At 36.2% G+C, this 18,547-nt stretch overlaps 1 protein-coding gene across 1 annotated transcript in view; it reads right to left on the bottom strand.

The window, feature by feature from the left end:
* Positions 1 to 95: 95 nt before the first annotated feature.
* Positions 96 to 18,547, bottom strand: part of ATM (ATM serine/threonine kinase) — a 58,849-nt gene continuing 40,397 nt past the window's right edge. The window contains exons 44-63 of the mRNA XM_026685346.2: positions 17,800 to 17,904; positions 17,213 to 17,332; positions 15,827 to 16,061; positions 15,050 to 15,217; positions 14,736 to 14,855; positions 14,421 to 14,638; positions 13,710 to 13,917; positions 11,552 to 11,656; positions 10,378 to 10,536; positions 10,023 to 10,161; positions 9,542 to 9,624; positions 9,230 to 9,370; positions 8,519 to 8,635; positions 6,931 to 7,080; positions 5,680 to 5,845; positions 4,462 to 4,548; positions 3,146 to 3,260; positions 2,850 to 2,913; positions 1,515 to 1,651; positions 96 to 1,429 (exon numbers count right to left, since the gene is read on the bottom strand). Coding sequence (XP_026541131.2) covers positions 1,246 to 1,429; positions 1,515 to 1,651; positions 2,850 to 2,913; positions 3,146 to 3,260; positions 4,462 to 4,548; positions 5,680 to 5,845; positions 6,931 to 7,080; positions 8,519 to 8,635; positions 9,230 to 9,370; positions 9,542 to 9,624; positions 10,023 to 10,161; positions 10,378 to 10,536; positions 11,552 to 11,656; positions 13,710 to 13,917; positions 14,421 to 14,638; positions 14,736 to 14,855; positions 15,050 to 15,217; positions 15,827 to 16,061; positions 17,213 to 17,332; positions 17,800 to 17,904 — 2,821 coding nt within the window. The 3' untranslated portion in view covers positions 96 to 1,245. The remainder of the gene's footprint in view (positions 1,430 to 1,514; positions 1,652 to 2,849; positions 2,914 to 3,145; positions 3,261 to 4,461; positions 4,549 to 5,679; positions 5,846 to 6,930; positions 7,081 to 8,518; positions 8,636 to 9,229; positions 9,371 to 9,541; positions 9,625 to 10,022; positions 10,162 to 10,377; positions 10,537 to 11,551; positions 11,657 to 13,709; positions 13,918 to 14,420; positions 14,639 to 14,735; positions 14,856 to 15,049; positions 15,218 to 15,826; positions 16,062 to 17,212; positions 17,333 to 17,799; positions 17,905 to 18,547) is intronic.

Below are 18,547 nucleotides of genomic sequence, written 5' to 3'. Positions count from 1 at the left end.
AATATACAAATAATAGTCTAATGAAAAGCAAATAAAAAAATAGTTCCACCTGAATACTACTTTGTTTCTCAAAAAAAAAAGCATGTGCCCACAACAGTGTTTACAATATATTTTAATTCACAAAGTTCCTTCAGTAACTTTTTCCAGGTTCCAAAGTGCACATACAAGTTATAACAAAAAGGATTAGCTTAATACTGAACTAAATTTAATTGATAATGAAATGTAAAATAAGGTTATATTTTCCATGATATAGAACAACATAGTGGACATAGGAGTGTCTTGCTACTGGTAGTATAAACTAAAACCTTTACTGGAATTATTTTGTTTGTAAGAAATCTATATTCACATTCATTGTAAAAAGAAAAAAAAAAGGGGGGGGGGAATTTCCCTCCCCCATTATTACAGCATAAAGTAGGATAGATTATGCCAGTTGGTCTATCAAACCAAAGCCAATGCACTCTTTAGTAATAATGAAAAGTAATGTAGTGCTGTGCAATTATTTCTGATTGTATGTGTTATTGTGAATTCCTATTTTTCTTTTGAAATGTCTTCAGAACCGCACACGGTACATATATACATATACACACACACACACAATTTCCTGTTATCAGTTTTTTTTTTTAAAAAAACTACAACTTTATATATATTATAAATCAGAAATTCCTAAATATTTATATAGCAGGATGCACAGCATCATCATTAACATGCATAGATGCACGTTTTTATCTTGAGTACATTCTCGTCTTGTCTAGGAGAAAGGCAAGGGGACCATATTGCACTAACAGGCTTGATGTCAGTTTGATCATTTTAAACGCAGCAGAAACAAGAACTACTGTGCTGCAGTAGCATTCTTAAACCAAACAAGGAGTGGGGCTTACTGAAAAATATTTCCCCTTTGTTAAAGCAAATTGTAATATTGTTAATTTCCTGAAATTCGTGTCTGGGGGTTAAGACCAGGAAGCCATGTTCCTTGTTATACCAATGCAAGCAAAAGACTAATCCTTCTGGGACGTCCACAGGATTTTACTGCTTTCATTTTAATTTTAAAGATATATATAAAAAAGGGACAGGGCTTACAGTACAACTCTGATGTTGCTTTCATCACACTGGAATAAGTGCAATACAGTAATGCTTTTTGATTCAACATTTTCCATGTAATATTTTTAAATTCTACTTTCCTTAGGAACCATGAAAATGTTTGTAACCGCTTCTGGAAATCATGTCTGATTTCCTTATAGTATATTTTTATACCCATGGTTTCCACCCTGGGAAGAGGCGACTAAGATTTTTGGGGTCCATGGCTTGCTGTATGAGGAAGTTCACCTGGCCGGCAACACTGAGCACTGTACCTTCTTCCATTCCTTTAAGTTTCTCCTGAAGTCGTATCAAAACACGCTCTGCCACTTTATTGAACAGCTGGTTTTCACCACTGAGAAGGAAACAAGAGTTTTAGGAGGCATACAGATACTAATTCATAAATACAAAACGTGCAAAATAATAATATTTGTCCTTACTTTGCTTTTTTGTTACATCCTTGATCAGCACTACTGAAGTTGGAGCTGACATCAGCTTCATCTTCTGACCTTTGCTGCAGATATAAAGCTTTCAAAGGATTCATAGTCCAGTCAAAAAGAGGATCATATAGAAGCACCTAAATATCAAAGGAGACACAATAATGTCTCTAAAAAGATACTTCCACTGCCCATCTCTTACAGAAATATATTAAGTTTTATCTGTGTAGCATAATTTTATTATTGGCATTCTAAGCCAAAATTTAGAATTGTTCAATCCATAAATTCAACTATTGAACTCTGGTTCCATCAAATAACCAAATCAAATAACTAGCGATAAGGTTGCCTCAATCTGCAATCCCAAGTGTTATATTTTGTTATTAGCTCTTATTTTGTTGACTGACAGGAAGAATGCTCATTGAAGGATTTTATGGCTGTAAAGTATATGAATTTTTTATTTTGGGAATACAGCAACTGGGGTCTGGAAAGAAGACTGCAGCTCCTTCCCAAACCAACACTTGATAAGTATGTTACTACACAATATGTAGTAATTCAATTTGAGAAGTTGCTACCATGAGATGTGGTGCTGGCTACCAGCATGGCTGGCTTTAAAAAACGATTGGACCAATTTATGAAAGTCATGGTGATCGAGGGCTGTCAGTTTTGATGGCAGCCTCTGAAGGTCATTTGCTGGGTGACTAGTAGGCTTCGTTGTGTAATTGGGTGGCTAATGTTGAGAACAGACTGCTGGACTAGATGGGCAGAGGCCCGATCCAGCAGCCATTACTTATGTTCTTATATCCCTTCAAGAGCCTTTATAGTTATCCATTATATAGCAATTTAGATGGATGGATGGATAGACCCTCTTAGTACTTAATTCAAAGTTCCAACATGATTCATAGTAAACTATTATCTGTTTTCTGGAGTCTGTACCTATGCTGCTGTTTGCCATATCTTTGTATCATCAGGTCCAAAGCAATTCAACATGAAGAGCTTTCTGAATGCCTTCCTAGATTGGTCTACTGCTTTATTCTTTCACTTGGTGTTAAAATGATTGAATGTCAGTCTAATATTTCTTGTGCTATAAGTCTGCTTTATTGGAACATGAATTCAGAATGACATTAACATGTTTCAGCAATAATGCACTATTTGTATTATATTGCTTCCATTTCAATATTCACTGAGATAGGAGAGGAATCAGAATTTTTAACCTACTTACCAACTAAGTTGTCTTTTGGGATGCAAAATGTTAATTATGGAGTATAGTAGTCCAACACACCAAAGTATATTTAATATAAGAATTACTTTCAATGTTATATTTAGCCAAGAAACACTTACTTCTACAATTGTTAGCAGGGCTTCTTGAGAATTTCTCATAACATTCATAGTTTTTTCACAGCATCTAAATGATTTCCAAACAGATTTTAATGTCAAAACCAGTTTCTATTTTAACTTTTATAGAAAACCTTACAATGTGTTTTTTTCTAGGAAGTAATAAAGTTTACAATCAGCTCACATGGGCCACATTTTTAAAAATTAAAACAGTTTTTACCAACTCAATTTCCCAAACTGTAAAAACTGAATATCCTGGCAGCACACATAATGCTAAAATGCTTTGAAAGGAGTAATTATACCTCCTGAAGACCCCCTCAACACCAGCAACACCCATGCCATCGACTATGTCTCTTGTTAGCCTAAAAGGTACAGTCTCCGGAGTAGGAAGGATTTTGCCCTGCTCAAAGGCAACTCCTAGTGAAGAAAAGAAAGCAGAAGTTGAAGGTCAGTGAGTTAAAAGCACCTTTCCACAATCCTCACGTACCCATACAGCATTAAAATATATTTTTAAAAGGCAGGAAATACAATTGATTGCAGCAATGAGGTAACAGTACATATTTTTAGCTATTATTAAATTACAGGTAGTCCTCCATTTACGACCATTCATTTAGCAATCATTCAAAATAATGATGTTGCTGGTTATAACTGGGCTTTGAGTTCCAGTGTCCCAGCATCCCCATGGACATGTGATCGTAATATGGGTGCTTGGCAACAGGCTTGCAGTTACAACTGATTGCACTGCCCATGATCACGTGATCACCATTTGTGACCTTTCCCACCAATTTCCCCAGAAAGTCAATGGGGAAGCTGGTAGGGAAGGTCAAGTCACAGGAGTAAAGCTCCCATATTCATGCACCCCTCCTAGCCCCTCTGGATTCACACTCCCGGATCCTTGCTGCACTTCCCTGCCACCTGCATACCTTCCCTGACCCTCACGGCAACTCTCTGGCATCTTTGGGTCTTTTTGCACCTGGCAGCAGCCACTTACCTTCCCTGCCATCCTGCTTGCAAGTACCTGGGTCCTACAACTTTCTGTCAGCTTTCTCACCGATTTGGTTGTGAGAAGCTGGTAGGAAGTTGCCTCACCTAATGATTATGAAATTCAACTGACAACAGCAACCAGGAGTGTAGGGATTGCTGTCACCAAGCAATGCAATGGTGCTTTACAACTACGCTGCTTAGGAATGGAAATTCTGGCCCCAATTGGCATTGTAAATGCTTCTTGTGTCTTTTCAAAAATAAGGGCAAGAAGAAATATGACCAATCTAGTCAATGTTTTTGGAGTTCATGATATAATTTTGCATTTTTTAACTTCATTCTTTTATCATGTTACACTGTTCCTTCCTCTATGACTCGATCAATGGTGAAGCCCTATGCTGATGTTTAGAAACTGAACATCAATATTGTTCATGAAGTATATTTATCCTTAAGGCAAAAAGCCTTAATGCAAGCAGTGATGCACCATTTCATACACATGAGGCCTTTCTTCTTCAGACAACCATGCAATACACAGGAGAAAGAGCAGAGTTAATCAGAATGGTGAACCCTCTTATTTTTATAATGCTTGAATGGGACTCACATCAAAATCTAAACACTTGATTCCTTTGGTACATACCTAGATCAATATGTACAAGTTCTGCACTTTCTTCATCTAACAGAATATTCTGTACGTGCCTGTCTCCAAGACCAAGTATGTAGCCAACTGAAATGGAAATATCCAAAATTGATCCAGAAGTACTTGTATCCAGTTTATATTTTTTTGAAAGCCTACTGCAATATAAAAAGTGGATTTCTTCCCCTTCCTCAGTATAATCTAGCAAGAAATCCAATGCTCCAATTATGCCCTGATTGTCAGAAATATTTTTTCAAGGGGAATAAAGAACTGCAGATAGTTAATAGCTCATATATACTGTATGCAGCTGTGGTACAAAGCTAATATTTTCATATAATTATATTTCTGTATTGATAATACATACAACATATTTATTTTAAACTCTAATTAACAGAGTAAAGCATAATTTGTTTTTCATTAGCTATCCGAATAACACACCTCAATAAAAATAGGAAGATAATAAAAGTAACTATATACACAATCTATTAAAATATTTAACTTACCAAAACTGAATCCATTATTTTAAAAAACACAAAGTGGTTAACAGCAAACCCATTTTGGAGTTTCTGGAATCCTACCTGAAAAATCACCAGTATAGATTCCTACCATTTTGAAGGGGAAAGGCACAAGTATTAGATCAATAAAGGAAGGACGGGCAACTTGGGGTGTTGTGCCGTTCTTAGTCTGACTTCCAAAAACTTTTCCAATCACAACTGCTAATTATTAGTGACATGATGTCCATGATTTTGAGATGTTAATGATTTTGAGATCAAATAAACAACCAAGCAAACCCAGATATAAACAACTACAGGAGGGAAAAAGCCTGGCTGACAGTATCTGTGTGGTGCTTCCCTGTGCCCTTTGCATCATCCATCCTACAATTGTGGCCCTTGTCCTCCTGATCAATATTAAATCACTTCTGGCCATCTAAAAGATGCCAGCTGCTAGTTTAAAATAATACAATCCCCCTTCCCATTCCAAAGGACAAAAAGAAACAATTTGCCTTTGCCCAGGTCTCCAAAGAACCATGTTACTATTAGATTTTGCCCATTCCCAAAAGTTAAATCATCAAAAGATTGTCCCTATTTATAGCTACTGTTGCCTCTAGATTACCTTTTCTTTCTCTGTAGCAACTCCGCTGACAAAGAACTCGTCATATAAAATTAATAAAATTCCTTCGTTTAATAGTAAATATAATAAGAAGCTTATATTTTATAATACCTATAGATGAAGTGGCAACACTTCGAGTGTATGCCAATCTTTTCTCAAACCAGACTGCTGGATCCAGAAATCTTTCCATACAGAAATAGCGAAACACAGGTTGAAAATTCTGGCATATATCCATGAAAATAGTGTATTTTTCTTCAAAATCTTTCTTTTGTGCAGCCTTTGAAGGAAACCACAAATATTTTACAGATATTTATATCTTTTCTTCTGTTAATTCTGAGTGTAGTTTCTTTTGTGTATGAATAGAGATGGTATGAAAAATGCTTTCAAATAAAACTAGCTTGCAATTACACAAGAAAATAACATCTTCTTCCTACAAAGTATGAATGCATATGTAAAAGAGCACTAGATATTTTGATAACATTGTAAAGAAACACCATAATGTGGTGGATAAAGTATTGAATTTGGCAGGGCTCCCTCATCTGGACAGCAAAAGAACCTTTAATACAGATAGATAAATAAGCAAACAAATAAAAAAACACCAGATGGATTTGAAGAGAGATTTTCTCTTTGTTGCCATTGATTGATCTTCTAGAGTTCTGCAATTAAAATAGAATAGCCGTAGAATCTGGTAATGATGTCTGGATTATGAGACTATATGTAGTGCTACCTGCCTTTGAAAACTATATATAAATTTTAGGGCACATGGCTGTCAATTGGAACTGATTAGTAGGATCCTATCTGCAGTGCCAGGGAGCTATTTCTGGATCAACTCAAAGGGCTTCTTTTAGCTTTAACTGGCAAACATCTTGGGATGCGATACCAAAAGAAATGATCATCTGCCAAAAATAGCTTCCAAATTCATTGGAGCATCATCTGAAGCCCTTGTCAAGATATCTCACTAAGTGAGGGACGGCAGATAGCTACAAAAGAAAATTTTTTTTTCCAGGGATGGTATCGCATCTGAAGACATTCTCCTTGCAATCAGGGTTTCAAATACTATGTCCTTCTTCTTGTTCTTGATTTCATATTGGTTTCACTGTGTCAATGTGTCATCATGTCATTATACTTGACAGTTTGATCCATCTGTACCACTGCTTAGCTAAATTTGAAGCCCTAATTCCTATTACATGGTAAAGTCTCTGAGATCATATTACTTTTCTCAGTGAATACTAAACCACTGTTTGACAACATGATTCTCTTTCATGGGAAGAACCGTATTTTTATTACCCCATCTATTTTCTTATGTCCAGTTTCTACAAATGAAGAAGCATTTATTGGCTTGATTTAACATAGCGGACTTACCAACATTTTCTTTTGGCAATCTAAGCTACTGTAGTCTTGTGGTCTGTAGCGTTTGTGAGCACTACTGTCAGTATTGATGAGGAATTCACCCAAAGGAATTGTGCCAGTGCACCACTCTAAGACGCCACTTCTCTGAGAAAGGGGAACAACCTAAAGAGGCAGACAAAGCAGAACCATTCTGAATTATATGATCTCTGGTTAATCAAGAAAGTGCTAGAGAGTGCATTACCACAGAATTGTGATTGTCATTATTTAAAGACAGAAGAAAACTCTCAAGATAAAAAGGAAGGAAAGAGGACATGTACAAGTTGACCTGCTGTAAAGCTACTCTGCAATGAGGGGAAAGATTCAGCAGCTGAGCACAAGCTGTAATGCATTTCAGATAGAAGTATATAGAATGCTACATATTATTCATACTTTCTGGGCTCACACAGGTAGTCCTTGTCTTACGAGGGCAATTGGAACTGGAATTTTGAACATGAAGCAATGCAGTCATAAAACATTGCCCCATCACTTAGTGATGGCAATCCTTGCAGTCCCGGTTGATGTCATTAACAGAATCTCCTGGTTGTTAAGCAAGGTAATATCCCGCTGGTTTCCACAGCCTAAGCCAGTGGGAAAACTGGTAGAAAGTTACAAGTCCCAGGTCCATGGGCAGATAAGCAAAGGTATGGCATGGGTGTGTGCGAGGTTGATGAGGATACAAGAATATGTGTGAGAGTCATTGCAAAGGTTGGGGAAGAAGCACAAAAGGCACCACAAAGGTTGGGGAGAATGTTCCAGATGTGCAGATCATGGAATGTGAACAAGGGTGTGTGCGAAAGGTGCTGTGTAGGTCAGGTAGGGTGTGCAAGAAGCACTACATGTGTGGGTGTGTGGGTGAGAAGCATAGCATGAGTCCAAGGGTGGATGGGAGAAGACTTCCCCAGTGTCTTGTGATCTTTCCTGCTGGCTTCCCCAAAGATTTTCAGAGGAAGCCTGCAGGAAAGGTTAGAAATGGCAATCAAAAGATCATGGGGCGCTTGGCAACCAGTTGTAAGTGGGAATGGATTGCCAAGCATTCAAGATTCTGACCATGTTCAGGGATGGTTGGAACTTTGAGAATCAGTTCTAACAACTATTTGTTCAGCGTCATTGTAACTTTGAACAGTCACTGAACAAATGTATATAAGTCGAGCAGTATATCAATATAAATTGCACTAATTGCATCATTTTTTTTCTTTTTAACTCATTTAACTCATATTATAATGTGTCTAGAGTTTTGGCTGTTACTCCAAACAGAAGTAGAATAAATAAAGAAGGGTCCCAGGCTAAATCCTCAGCAGGTTCCCAAGCATCAGATGCTGGGCAAGATCTGTGTCAGGCTCTGGAAAATTATAACTACCCTGCAGAAGTCATTCCAAACTAGGCAAACACTTATTCCGATGGAGGAGAAAGGTTGGCAACCTGTTTGCCTGGTGGTTAGATCACTTATTCTACAATTAATGAGGAACAGAACATAAATGAATGGTCTTGTACAAAGCAGTTCCTCCTGCATTTAGGGCATCAACATTATACCCACAGCAGGCAATTTTCATGCAAAACTTGCCTTGTATCTGCGAATGGTCAGTTTTCTTTTTCTAGTGTCAGCATCTTGCTGTAGCAGAGTATTGCACATCTGGAAAACCTGTTGCATAACAGCATCCTGTCTCAGATCGTCACGCCCCTTTAAGAGATTTTTTAAAAAAGCAACAGAAATAGCATTGTCCCCATTGAATGTAAATGCAGAATTATATAACCTGATCCTATGTACATTCAGAGAAGCAAATGGAAACTGTATTCATGTAAATGTGTAAGGGATAGCAATTATCACAAAAAATGTCTCCACACATCCCCACAACCTTTGCATTCTAAATGAGAGTGAGAATGAAACTGCAATTTCAGATGAACCTTCTTTCTTTGGAACTGCTCAAAAGTGTGGAAAAACTTTGGTAAGCATTGCAAAAAAACTCACTACCATTATCATATGCTAATTGTTACTATCTAAATTCTCATACAGTAAAATAAAAATATACAGAAGCTCCCATGATAGAATGCTGACCCAACAGTGCAAATTCAGAATGGTACTGGAGGAAGAAACATGTTTCTATGTACGCACTCCCATACTAAAATGTTCCTCAACTGAGAAATAAGCTTAATAGTGTGTATATTTGTGACTGAATATTTTATCATACCTATTCTGATGTGAGGAACTTGGCAGTATACAAAAGTGCCACATCTATAATCCTGTTCACATTTCATAATGAAACAGAGAACTCACCTTCACAAGCTGCCTTCTCTGTTGTCCATCTGATCCAATGCAATCTATTATTTTGGGTAGATTGACCCCGCCTGCTAAGCGAAATTCTGGTTTGAATGATCTTATTGTAATCAAATTTTCATATTTGCCACTAGGATCCACCTAAAACCACACAGAAATTTAGATGAAGTGTAGATATTTCTTGACATTTGTTCCTCCCCTAACTGAAATGTTCAACTGAACAACAAAGGATGTTTCATTTCTCTGCTGCTCACAACAACAACTGGGCCAAAAAGGTTTACTGAGACTTAAATGTAACTTAAATTGATTTACCTTTATTTCCATTGTAGGTACAGCAACATCCTCTAGATTTTTTAACTTAATTAGAGGTTGATCCGAAGGAATCTTTATGCCGCCTGGATAAACAATACATGCCTCATATTAATAAATATTTGCTGTTCATTGAGTCAATATAACTTTTAAGGCCAGCACCCCTTATCATACTATAGTCAATGTTTTGGGAATGGTCTTTGAAGAAGTTCAGAATACATTTCTGATATTATTGAAAGATATTTCAGAGGTTCTACTTAGCCACTATCAATCAATTTATTTTAATTTACTTAATTATTATTTAGATTTATACCCTGCCAAATAAATCAACTCTCATCTACTAGACAGCAAATTGGGAAAATATTTAAAGCATACAGCATTCATATATAATATACTCCAAGTAAAATTCATTGTTGACAGAAAACAGTTTAAAAATGAATTGATTCAAAGCATCCAAACAATCCCCAATTCCCCAAATACATACTTCTGTGGTTTTTCCAGGGAGTTGCATCCATGTTTGCCAAAGTAATATAAGCATCACAAAGGGCTTCAACTTTTACCACCATATCAGGTCTTTTGTCTTTTACAATGTTAATTATATTGCTAGCAGCCTCCATTCGATCCTGCAGGATGAGTTGTGTTTTTTTTTTAAAAGGAAGTTAAAAATTCAAATGCAAAGATTAAATTAATCAGAGACATAAAATAAATCTGATATGAGGAAACAGAAAATACTGCAGAAGAAAAAAGTTGTATCCTCATCTTTAAAGTTGATAAGTCCTATGATTCCTTTACTATTTTTTACAACCCAAAATAATGCAAATTCAGTTAAATTTAAATACCATGTCAAGAGGAGATGTTTCTTTTGGCACATTTTTTATTGGTCCACTTCTTCTAGTCACTTCTGACTTGGTCAGGAGTTCATCTTTGTTAGCATTAGCCAATGCCAAAATTATAAACAAAGTGTGATGTGGATGGTCGAGAGAAATTCTTGCTATAAGCTATTCAAGGAAAATATTTAAAAAGTTGATTATTGAAAATAAAATATGAACTGAACATTAACAAGCATCAAAGCTTCAACAATAATGTTCAATATGCTTTAACTCAGAAGTATATGTGGACACAAAGCCTTGTGTATGGCTCCTCTCTAAAGATTTATATTAGCTGTGGTTCATTAATTTACTTTGAGTTTCACTATATTTACTTTAAATGAAAATTAGTTTTTATTCCACTTACAAGTGGTTTGCAGGATATGACAACAATGGGGATTGGGTTTGTCATTGCCAAGTGTGACATGACATGACCACGTAGCTTAGCAAAGGCAATGTCGGCAGTGCCAGTAACCCCTGGGTGCCGTCATAATCCCTGGATGCATGGGTCATTAAGTGGGAAGAGCTAGGAGTCCTAGGCAAGGAATGCAGGGAGTACAGTTGCCACAGTGGGTGGGGTTATCATAGATAAGTTTTTGGGGTCAGGAAAGTATCCTGGGAGGGCCAATGGAGGCTGCAGATGGGCTAGCAGAGGCCACAAGGGCAAGGGAGTGCTGCAAAGAGGTGTGTACTAAAGAGGGCAGTGGGGATGATAAGCAGTACAAGATCTTTGGGATACATCATCACAGGGACACCATGACAGAGACAAAACTTCAAGGACCTACCATTTCAAGGATAGCCCATTTCGCCAGTGCCACTGTAATTTTGAACTGTGGACATAAGCTGAAGACTACCTAGGTGTTTTTTTTTGAGCACCCCACCACAAACATTTAACTAATGTAATGTATGTCACAGTGAGTATTTCTTGACAAAGTTGTTTGACCCTGTTATAAATCAAAGAAATCCTTTAGCGTTGTCAAAATATCTAAAGCAATGAAGAAAGGATTCTACTAGCTCAACTGTCCACATACATTCTAAGAAAAAAAAAATCATGCTACTCTTCTATCATACCTACTTAAAATTTAAACAAAAACTATGTAATGTATTTGTAAATGAGGAAGATACATGACAATTGAAGACCAATTACCTTATTCAAAATCTCATGAAACCCATTCGTCTTGGTTCCCATTCGAGCAGCCAGTTGGTACATCAGTGGCAAGAATTTATAGGATGGGATTCTCTGTGCCTCCTTCTGTTATGCAGAAGAGCATGTAAAATAGAGACAAAATAGAAAAAGAATAGTATTTAAACACGGGCAAACTTCTTTACAGAGTAAGATGTTTATATAAGTTTTATGAATGCCAGACAGAATGGCTATAATCCAACAGGGTGGATTTGATTTAAAGGCTTGATTTGAGTAAAAAGGCTTGATTTAAATCAACTCAAATTAAACCATAATTTTGAAAGAGCAATTGTCATCTCTGTTCCGCAGCAGCTCCTCCTATGACTTGCTGTTGACTTACTGACAGTCCCAATATTGCAGAATATACAGCCTCATCCTACATAACTAAGCCCCATTTCATGCCGAATAAATTAAATTATTAATGTATCTTAAATAGAAAACTATTGTTAGATTTTTACTCCAAAAGTATTTTATTAAAATAAATTTGATAAAAAATTTTAAAAATCTGATTTAAATTTAAGAAAACTGATGTTTTAATCTTTTTTTTTTAAAAAAAAGCATCGATTTTTATCCACCTGGTAATCCATTATTATTAATATGCCTCATCAATTGAATGTGGAAATACCATTATCTTTTCAGCAAAAGAAAATGATTATACTAATCTGATCTTGGGATCTAATATACCGGTAACCCTTGATTAACAACCATTCCTTTAGTGACTGTTCAAAGTTACGACAGCACTGAAAACAATTATTTGTGACTCATGTTCACACACAAGTCACAAATATTGCAATGCCCTGTGTTCACATGACTGCAATTCAGGTGCATGGCAGCCCTCATGCATTTATGATGGTTGCAGCATCCGGTGGTCATGGGATCACCACTTTCAACCTTTTTCTTTTGACAAGCAAAGTCAATAGTCCTGTGATGTCTCACTTAACAATCACGGTTCTGTTGGAACTGCTGTCACAAGTTGGTGCAGTCATGTATTGTTTTGCTTAACAACTGCTTCATTCAGCAATGGAATTGGAAATTAAGGTCATTAAGCAAGGACTACTTGTATTACCAAGAAAGCCATGCAAACATAATACTGGTTGCTAACTAGACTAGCAGATCTCTTTTTTATCTAAACCACTCTGGATGTTTTCTTTCCCTTCGCTATAGAGGTAAGCATAGATCACCAGAGTTGTAGACCAGACTGAAAAGTAAAACAAATAAAGCTACAAAAGATTAAGGTATGCTTGGTATATATAAAAAAGAATCAATATGGAACACAATTGGTGTTTATGCAAGTTGGAGACTTTCTTACACTAGCCTGAAAAAGTAACAATCGAAAACGCTATTAAGATAGCAAGCTGATGCTAATTAATTCAGATAACCTTGCCACATATCCCAAGAACAAAAGCTAATGAAGTGAGGCAGGCATAATGAAAGTGAGACAGAAGAAAGGAGGAGTGTGCCAAATGCAATGCTTTAGTTCTAATCATTTCTCTATGTAGGAGAAAAACAAGGTAGTATCTTTCAAACTAACCAACTATATTTATCTAGTGAACACCGCAACAATAATGAAGTAATACAACGCAAAATTTGTTCTGATTTTGAGAAACTGTAGATGTAGCATATAATATGCACAAAATATGTAAAATCCAAATAAAACTAACATGCACAAGTTGTTTTTTTTTTTTTTTTTTTTTACAAAAGCTGGATTTACATAATAAAGGCTTAGTATCCAAATTAAAGATTCACACCATAAAAGTAGCTGGCCCTAGCTTCAGCCTCAAATGTGTTTGTGTGTGTGTGTGTGTGTGTGCACCTTCGAGTCAATACTGACTCCTGGCAACTGCTTGGATAAGTCTCAGCAGTTTTTTGAGCAACGTGTCTGTCTGTCTATTATCTATCTCATTCTACACCATCCATCTCACAATTCTTTTTGGAAATAGTTTGCAATTGTCTTCTTCCTAGGACTGAGAGTGAGTGACTGGCCCAAGGCCAACCAACTGGCTTCGTGCTTAAGTTAGGCCAAGCACTCAGTCTCCTGCTTTCTAGCCATTGTACCAAACTGGCTCTCAATCTGAAGCAACCCCAACATGAAGCAGAAAAATAAGACTTCAGCAAGACCAACCTGAATCATTGCATTGACTTCAGAAAGTCCAGCATTCTCAAGCCAGAGAGAACAGAGACGGAAGATCCACATGTCATGCTCTTCTCCACTTAATAAACACATAATGTAGTTCTCAACTGCTTTGCATAAGAAACGCTTACGATCTTCTCCCAGGGCGCGAATTTCACATTCATCTAGTTGCAGCTCCCTCTGAACTTTCACAGCATATCTAAGCAGCACAAAATGAGAAACAAAACCTCCATCCAAAAACTCCTCTGATTAAATATTAATAATTATGCAAAAGATAATTGCACAATTTGCCTGCAAGAAATTCATTGATAAACCACTTGTTCCAAGAATATCAGGATAATATGGTGAAATTAATACAGTTCCAAGATAAAAAGACCAGGGCAATTTTAATTTCTTTTTATTACAGTAGCATTAGCTGCAATGCTTCATTATAGTAGCTTTTTAAAGGAATGGACAATATCATGTAAAAATATCCTAAAAATAGGAACAAAAAAGTTGTACTTAAAAATTTTAAATGGCTAAAATTTCAAGATACCCTGAGAAAATAGATTTAGCTATCACACCAGATGGCAATTTTATTACATATTTTTTTAAAATTGGGCATGGATGCCATCTTAGTGAAAAATACGATGGTGTCCATGATTACTTATTGGAAACTTCAATCAATTTATTAACATGACCAGCTTCAGCTATGAGACTTACCGATTATTCTGAACTTTATGCTCCCTTAGAAGGCCAACTTCATACTTGGCTTTCTTCAGCAAAGCTTGCTTATTTTCAAACTCTGATGATTTCATACGATCTTCGATTCTTTGATACTCAGTATCCGAAAAACGAGCCAAAGACAGAAAAGCCTTCATTTTTCCTCTCTTCAGCTCATCGCTGCTATCATCACTGTGATCCCCAGCAATTTTAACTGCCTGGAACATTGTGAGGAGCAAATAATAGAACAATGTAAACCAAATTTAATTTTCAAATGCTTTGTACAGGTTATAGGATTCACTCCAAATCTGTTACCTTTTCCAAGTAGTTCTGCATAATGATGGTAGGATTTTCTAAAAAGGTCTCTGCTAACCAACTTCCACATAACCTCAGGCATTCCGTGTAAATTAATTTCAGATGTGGGTCTTTCTCAACCTTAGAATAAGAATAATGCAGATCAGATATTTTACTGTGATATATTTTATTTTATTTTTTGATATTTTTTTCTTCATATACTTTGTTCTTTTTATTTAATAGAACCACATATTTCTCAAAACAAAACAAAACAAAACATGAATTTAAAACAATGTTCCTACTACCAAACCCATCAGTCAAATAAATCATACTACCTCAAACCAATTTTCATCCAATTTCTTGATCATGTCTTTTAGAATACTCAGTGCTAAGCTTTCTTCCTTTTTAGCCCAGAACACCTGAGCTTCTTCCAATTTCCATTCTGATACTCCGTGTCTGGTTAGGTCGTACTGTTTAACTTCATATATTGCTCTTTCTGGAAGCTGAAAACAAACACGAAGAACTCTTTTTAGAAAAGAAGTGAAATATCTACTTCATGATGAAAAGATATTCACTGGATTTTACTAATGACCAAAGACCAAAATATAATGTTATGGTTACTACAACAATGTATTCAGATACAATGCCTCTTTTTTAGTATAAAGATACATATACAACTACTTTTTGTGGAATGAAAAATCATGAAAGTGTGCTAGTAACCATAAGGGTAAAGGTAATCTACGTTTCTTTGCCAAGAGAGCCAGGGCTGTCTGAAGATATTTCCATGGTCATGTGGCTAGCATGGCTATATGCCAAAGCGCACAGAACACTGTTACCTTCCCATTGAAGTGGTACCTATTTATCTAATTGCATTTGCCTGCTTTCAAACTGCTAGGTGGGCAGGAGTTGTGGCAAGTAATGGGAGCTCACCCCGTCATGCAGCGCTCGGGTCTTGAACACGGGCTATTAGCTTTCCAGATGACAAGCTCAGTTTCTATGAAGAATCCTTGACTAAAGATAAAATCCTTTATACACCCAATATTTTCATGTTAATAAAAGCATAGGCCTATATTTCAGGAAATACATAAGGTAGATTTTCAGTTGATTCTTACCTGTGAATTATTCGCCATTCGAGCCAATCTGGATAGTTCCACAAGATGTTCAGTCAGAATGTTTTTAATGCATTCCCTTTGGGCATTCTCATTTTCCTTCTCCAGAAGAAGCTTGAGAATTACTGTACGCAAAGCCATAATAGGCTCTTGGAAAGCAAAGTCACTATCCTGAAGAAGTTGGGACTGCTTCTGCCACTTCAGATGCAAATTATGCAACTGGCTATTAGTTTCCGACCTGAAAGCAAAGAATAAAATTAAGAAGCTTTGACTAAACATTAATAAAGTGTTAGCCACAAACAGTCCTTAGTCTGAAACCTAAGATCAAGCTGTAAATGGCAAGACATTATATTAAATCTTTGCTAAGCACATGAAAAACTACCAGGACTGAGAGAATTACTCTTTTATGGGAGTTTCTTGGAGAATGCAGTGTCAGTGAGGGAGGAAAGGATGCAAACACCACTCCTTTCCTACATGTATCATAGTATTGAACATATTCCTAAAAGGACTGGTGCTTGTAGTGCAGCTTTTATTCTAATGAAAGCAATGAGAGCCTGAGGATGCTTGGAAAGTATTGATATATTGCAATAATATTACAAATAAAATATAGGGGTTTTTTATTGTAATGTTTACATTTAGGCAGTCATACTGAACAATAATACTGTATACAAGGCCCTCCATGTGTTTATCATGTAGGGACTTTATTTATTTATAGATATAATACAGAAGTAAAACATAGGAAACTAATTATACCTTTTGCAGTCATACTCATGTTTTGCTCAGAAATCTGATTTGGGCACACTTCTGTTTTGAAGTGCACATAAGAACCCAATCAAAGCTGGAATAAAGAAGTGTTTTAGTTCTTAATGTCTTAAGATTTGAGTCAAGTCACTTAGGCGTTTGAAGGAAAATCAGTGAAGAATAAGCCTCCTAAGTTTTATTAACTTGCAACAGATAGTACCCATTTTTTAAAAAACTAGTTTTTGTTTATCTCATTTCTACACTGCTTATCTCATCTAAGTTACTCTAATAAAGTGTCAGCTATAGAAAATGATAGAAAGACTGTATTTATCCTTATTGGCTGGTTTCAGATTTAATTTTACTTATAGCAGACTCTCTGAAATCAATGAGATGTCTAGTTATATTATTGAGCTAAATATTTCACGTTAAGCATGACTATGTTTGAGTCCAGCCAATGGCAAGAAAATGCTACTTAATGAGCTCATTAAATTACTCTGCAAAAAGTATAATATACCATTTAAGCATACAATGAAGCATCAGATACCATTTAAGCATACAATGAAGCATCAGATATATGAGAGCCTTTGATTTTACAGAGGTAAAGCATCAAAAATATCCACGGGACTAATATAACGTATAAAGAAATACCTGGAGAAAAATTGTCCTACATATTCCAGCTCTCCAATTGTCTGTAGCCTGCAGAGTGTAGGCAGTAGTGAATATACAGACTCAAGGCTGCCTTTCAGTAGCTCTTCTACTTCTTTGATTCTACAAATAAAAGAAATAATTATAATCCACTGTTTATAGGCAAACTAATTCAAAAGCAATTTAGCAGAAATTATTTAACTACAAAACTTTGAAAAGAACAGATGTCAAACTGCATCTTATTCAATAAAACACATGCAAATTATAAGCTGATGTTGATGTTGCATACAAAAGAATGACTAATACTTTTGTCTAGAATGGAAAACCTTTTTTTTAAAGTCACAGATTATACCTTCATAAAGATTTATGCCTTACTGCTGATTTTCCAAATGTATTATAAGACAAGATTTCCATTACTCATGCTCTAAGCAAAATGTTTAACTTTTAAAAATTGCTGCAGAAGTTTTCCGAAAGAAAGCAATGATGAACATTTATCTGCTAATTAAAGCTGCAACACATTAGAAAATGTGACATTCACCAATACTTTATTTGTTAACAACATATACATGATTTTAAAGCTGGCTTTTTACCTGGCACACTTCAATCTTCCATAAAAAGTAGAGAAATCTCTGTCCCGTAGACATTGTAGAGCATCATACAGTGATTCATGGTAGCCTCGTTGCTCCATTTCATCTCTTAAAGTAAAATCAACAGTATAGTTATTGACTTAAATTTTACAATAAGCATCTTCATAAGGCCTAAAAACTAAAAACTCCTATAGCGATTAACATGTTCTGTGAGGCTTCCCATATCAAAACTGAGCTTTAAATCACAGACCTCAGAGAGAAATTACACAACCACATATCGTTTTCTTCTGTGTGTGAAGAAAACACACACTAACCGCTACCTCAACGCCCAATCCTACCACCACCCAGCACAGATAAACTCCATGGCTAAAACACTAATTGCTAGAACCAAACCCCTGGCAGACAAGACACACATAAAGACTGAACTATGCACCCTGACTAAAGTACTGACAGCCAACGGCTTCCACAAAAGCAAAATCACCGGCTTGATCCACAAAAACACACTGAGACATAATGGAGACCTAGAAGATGAACAGACCTATGGAACAGCTGCCCTGCCCTACATAAGAGGTACTACAGACAAAATCAGTAAGATACTACACAGGCATCACATCAAGACTGCCTTCAAAACAGACAGACAAATAGCAGCCATCCTTAGAAACCCCAAAGATAAAATTCACCTGGAAAACCAAGGCATATACGAAGTCCCCTGTGCATCATGCCCGGCCACATACATTTGACAGACCAATAG

This window comes from Notechis scutatus, chromosome 5, assembly GCF_049901735.1.
Source record: "Notechis scutatus isolate UNSWTSFEM ecotype Mainland chromosome 5, rNotScu1.2, whole genome shotgun sequence".
Classification (NCBI taxonomy): domain Eukaryota; kingdom Metazoa; phylum Chordata; class Lepidosauria; order Squamata; family Elapidae; genus Notechis; species Notechis scutatus.
The sequence above is the reverse complement of the archived record's forward strand: the minus strand, read 5'-3'. Positions and strand labels throughout refer to the sequence as shown.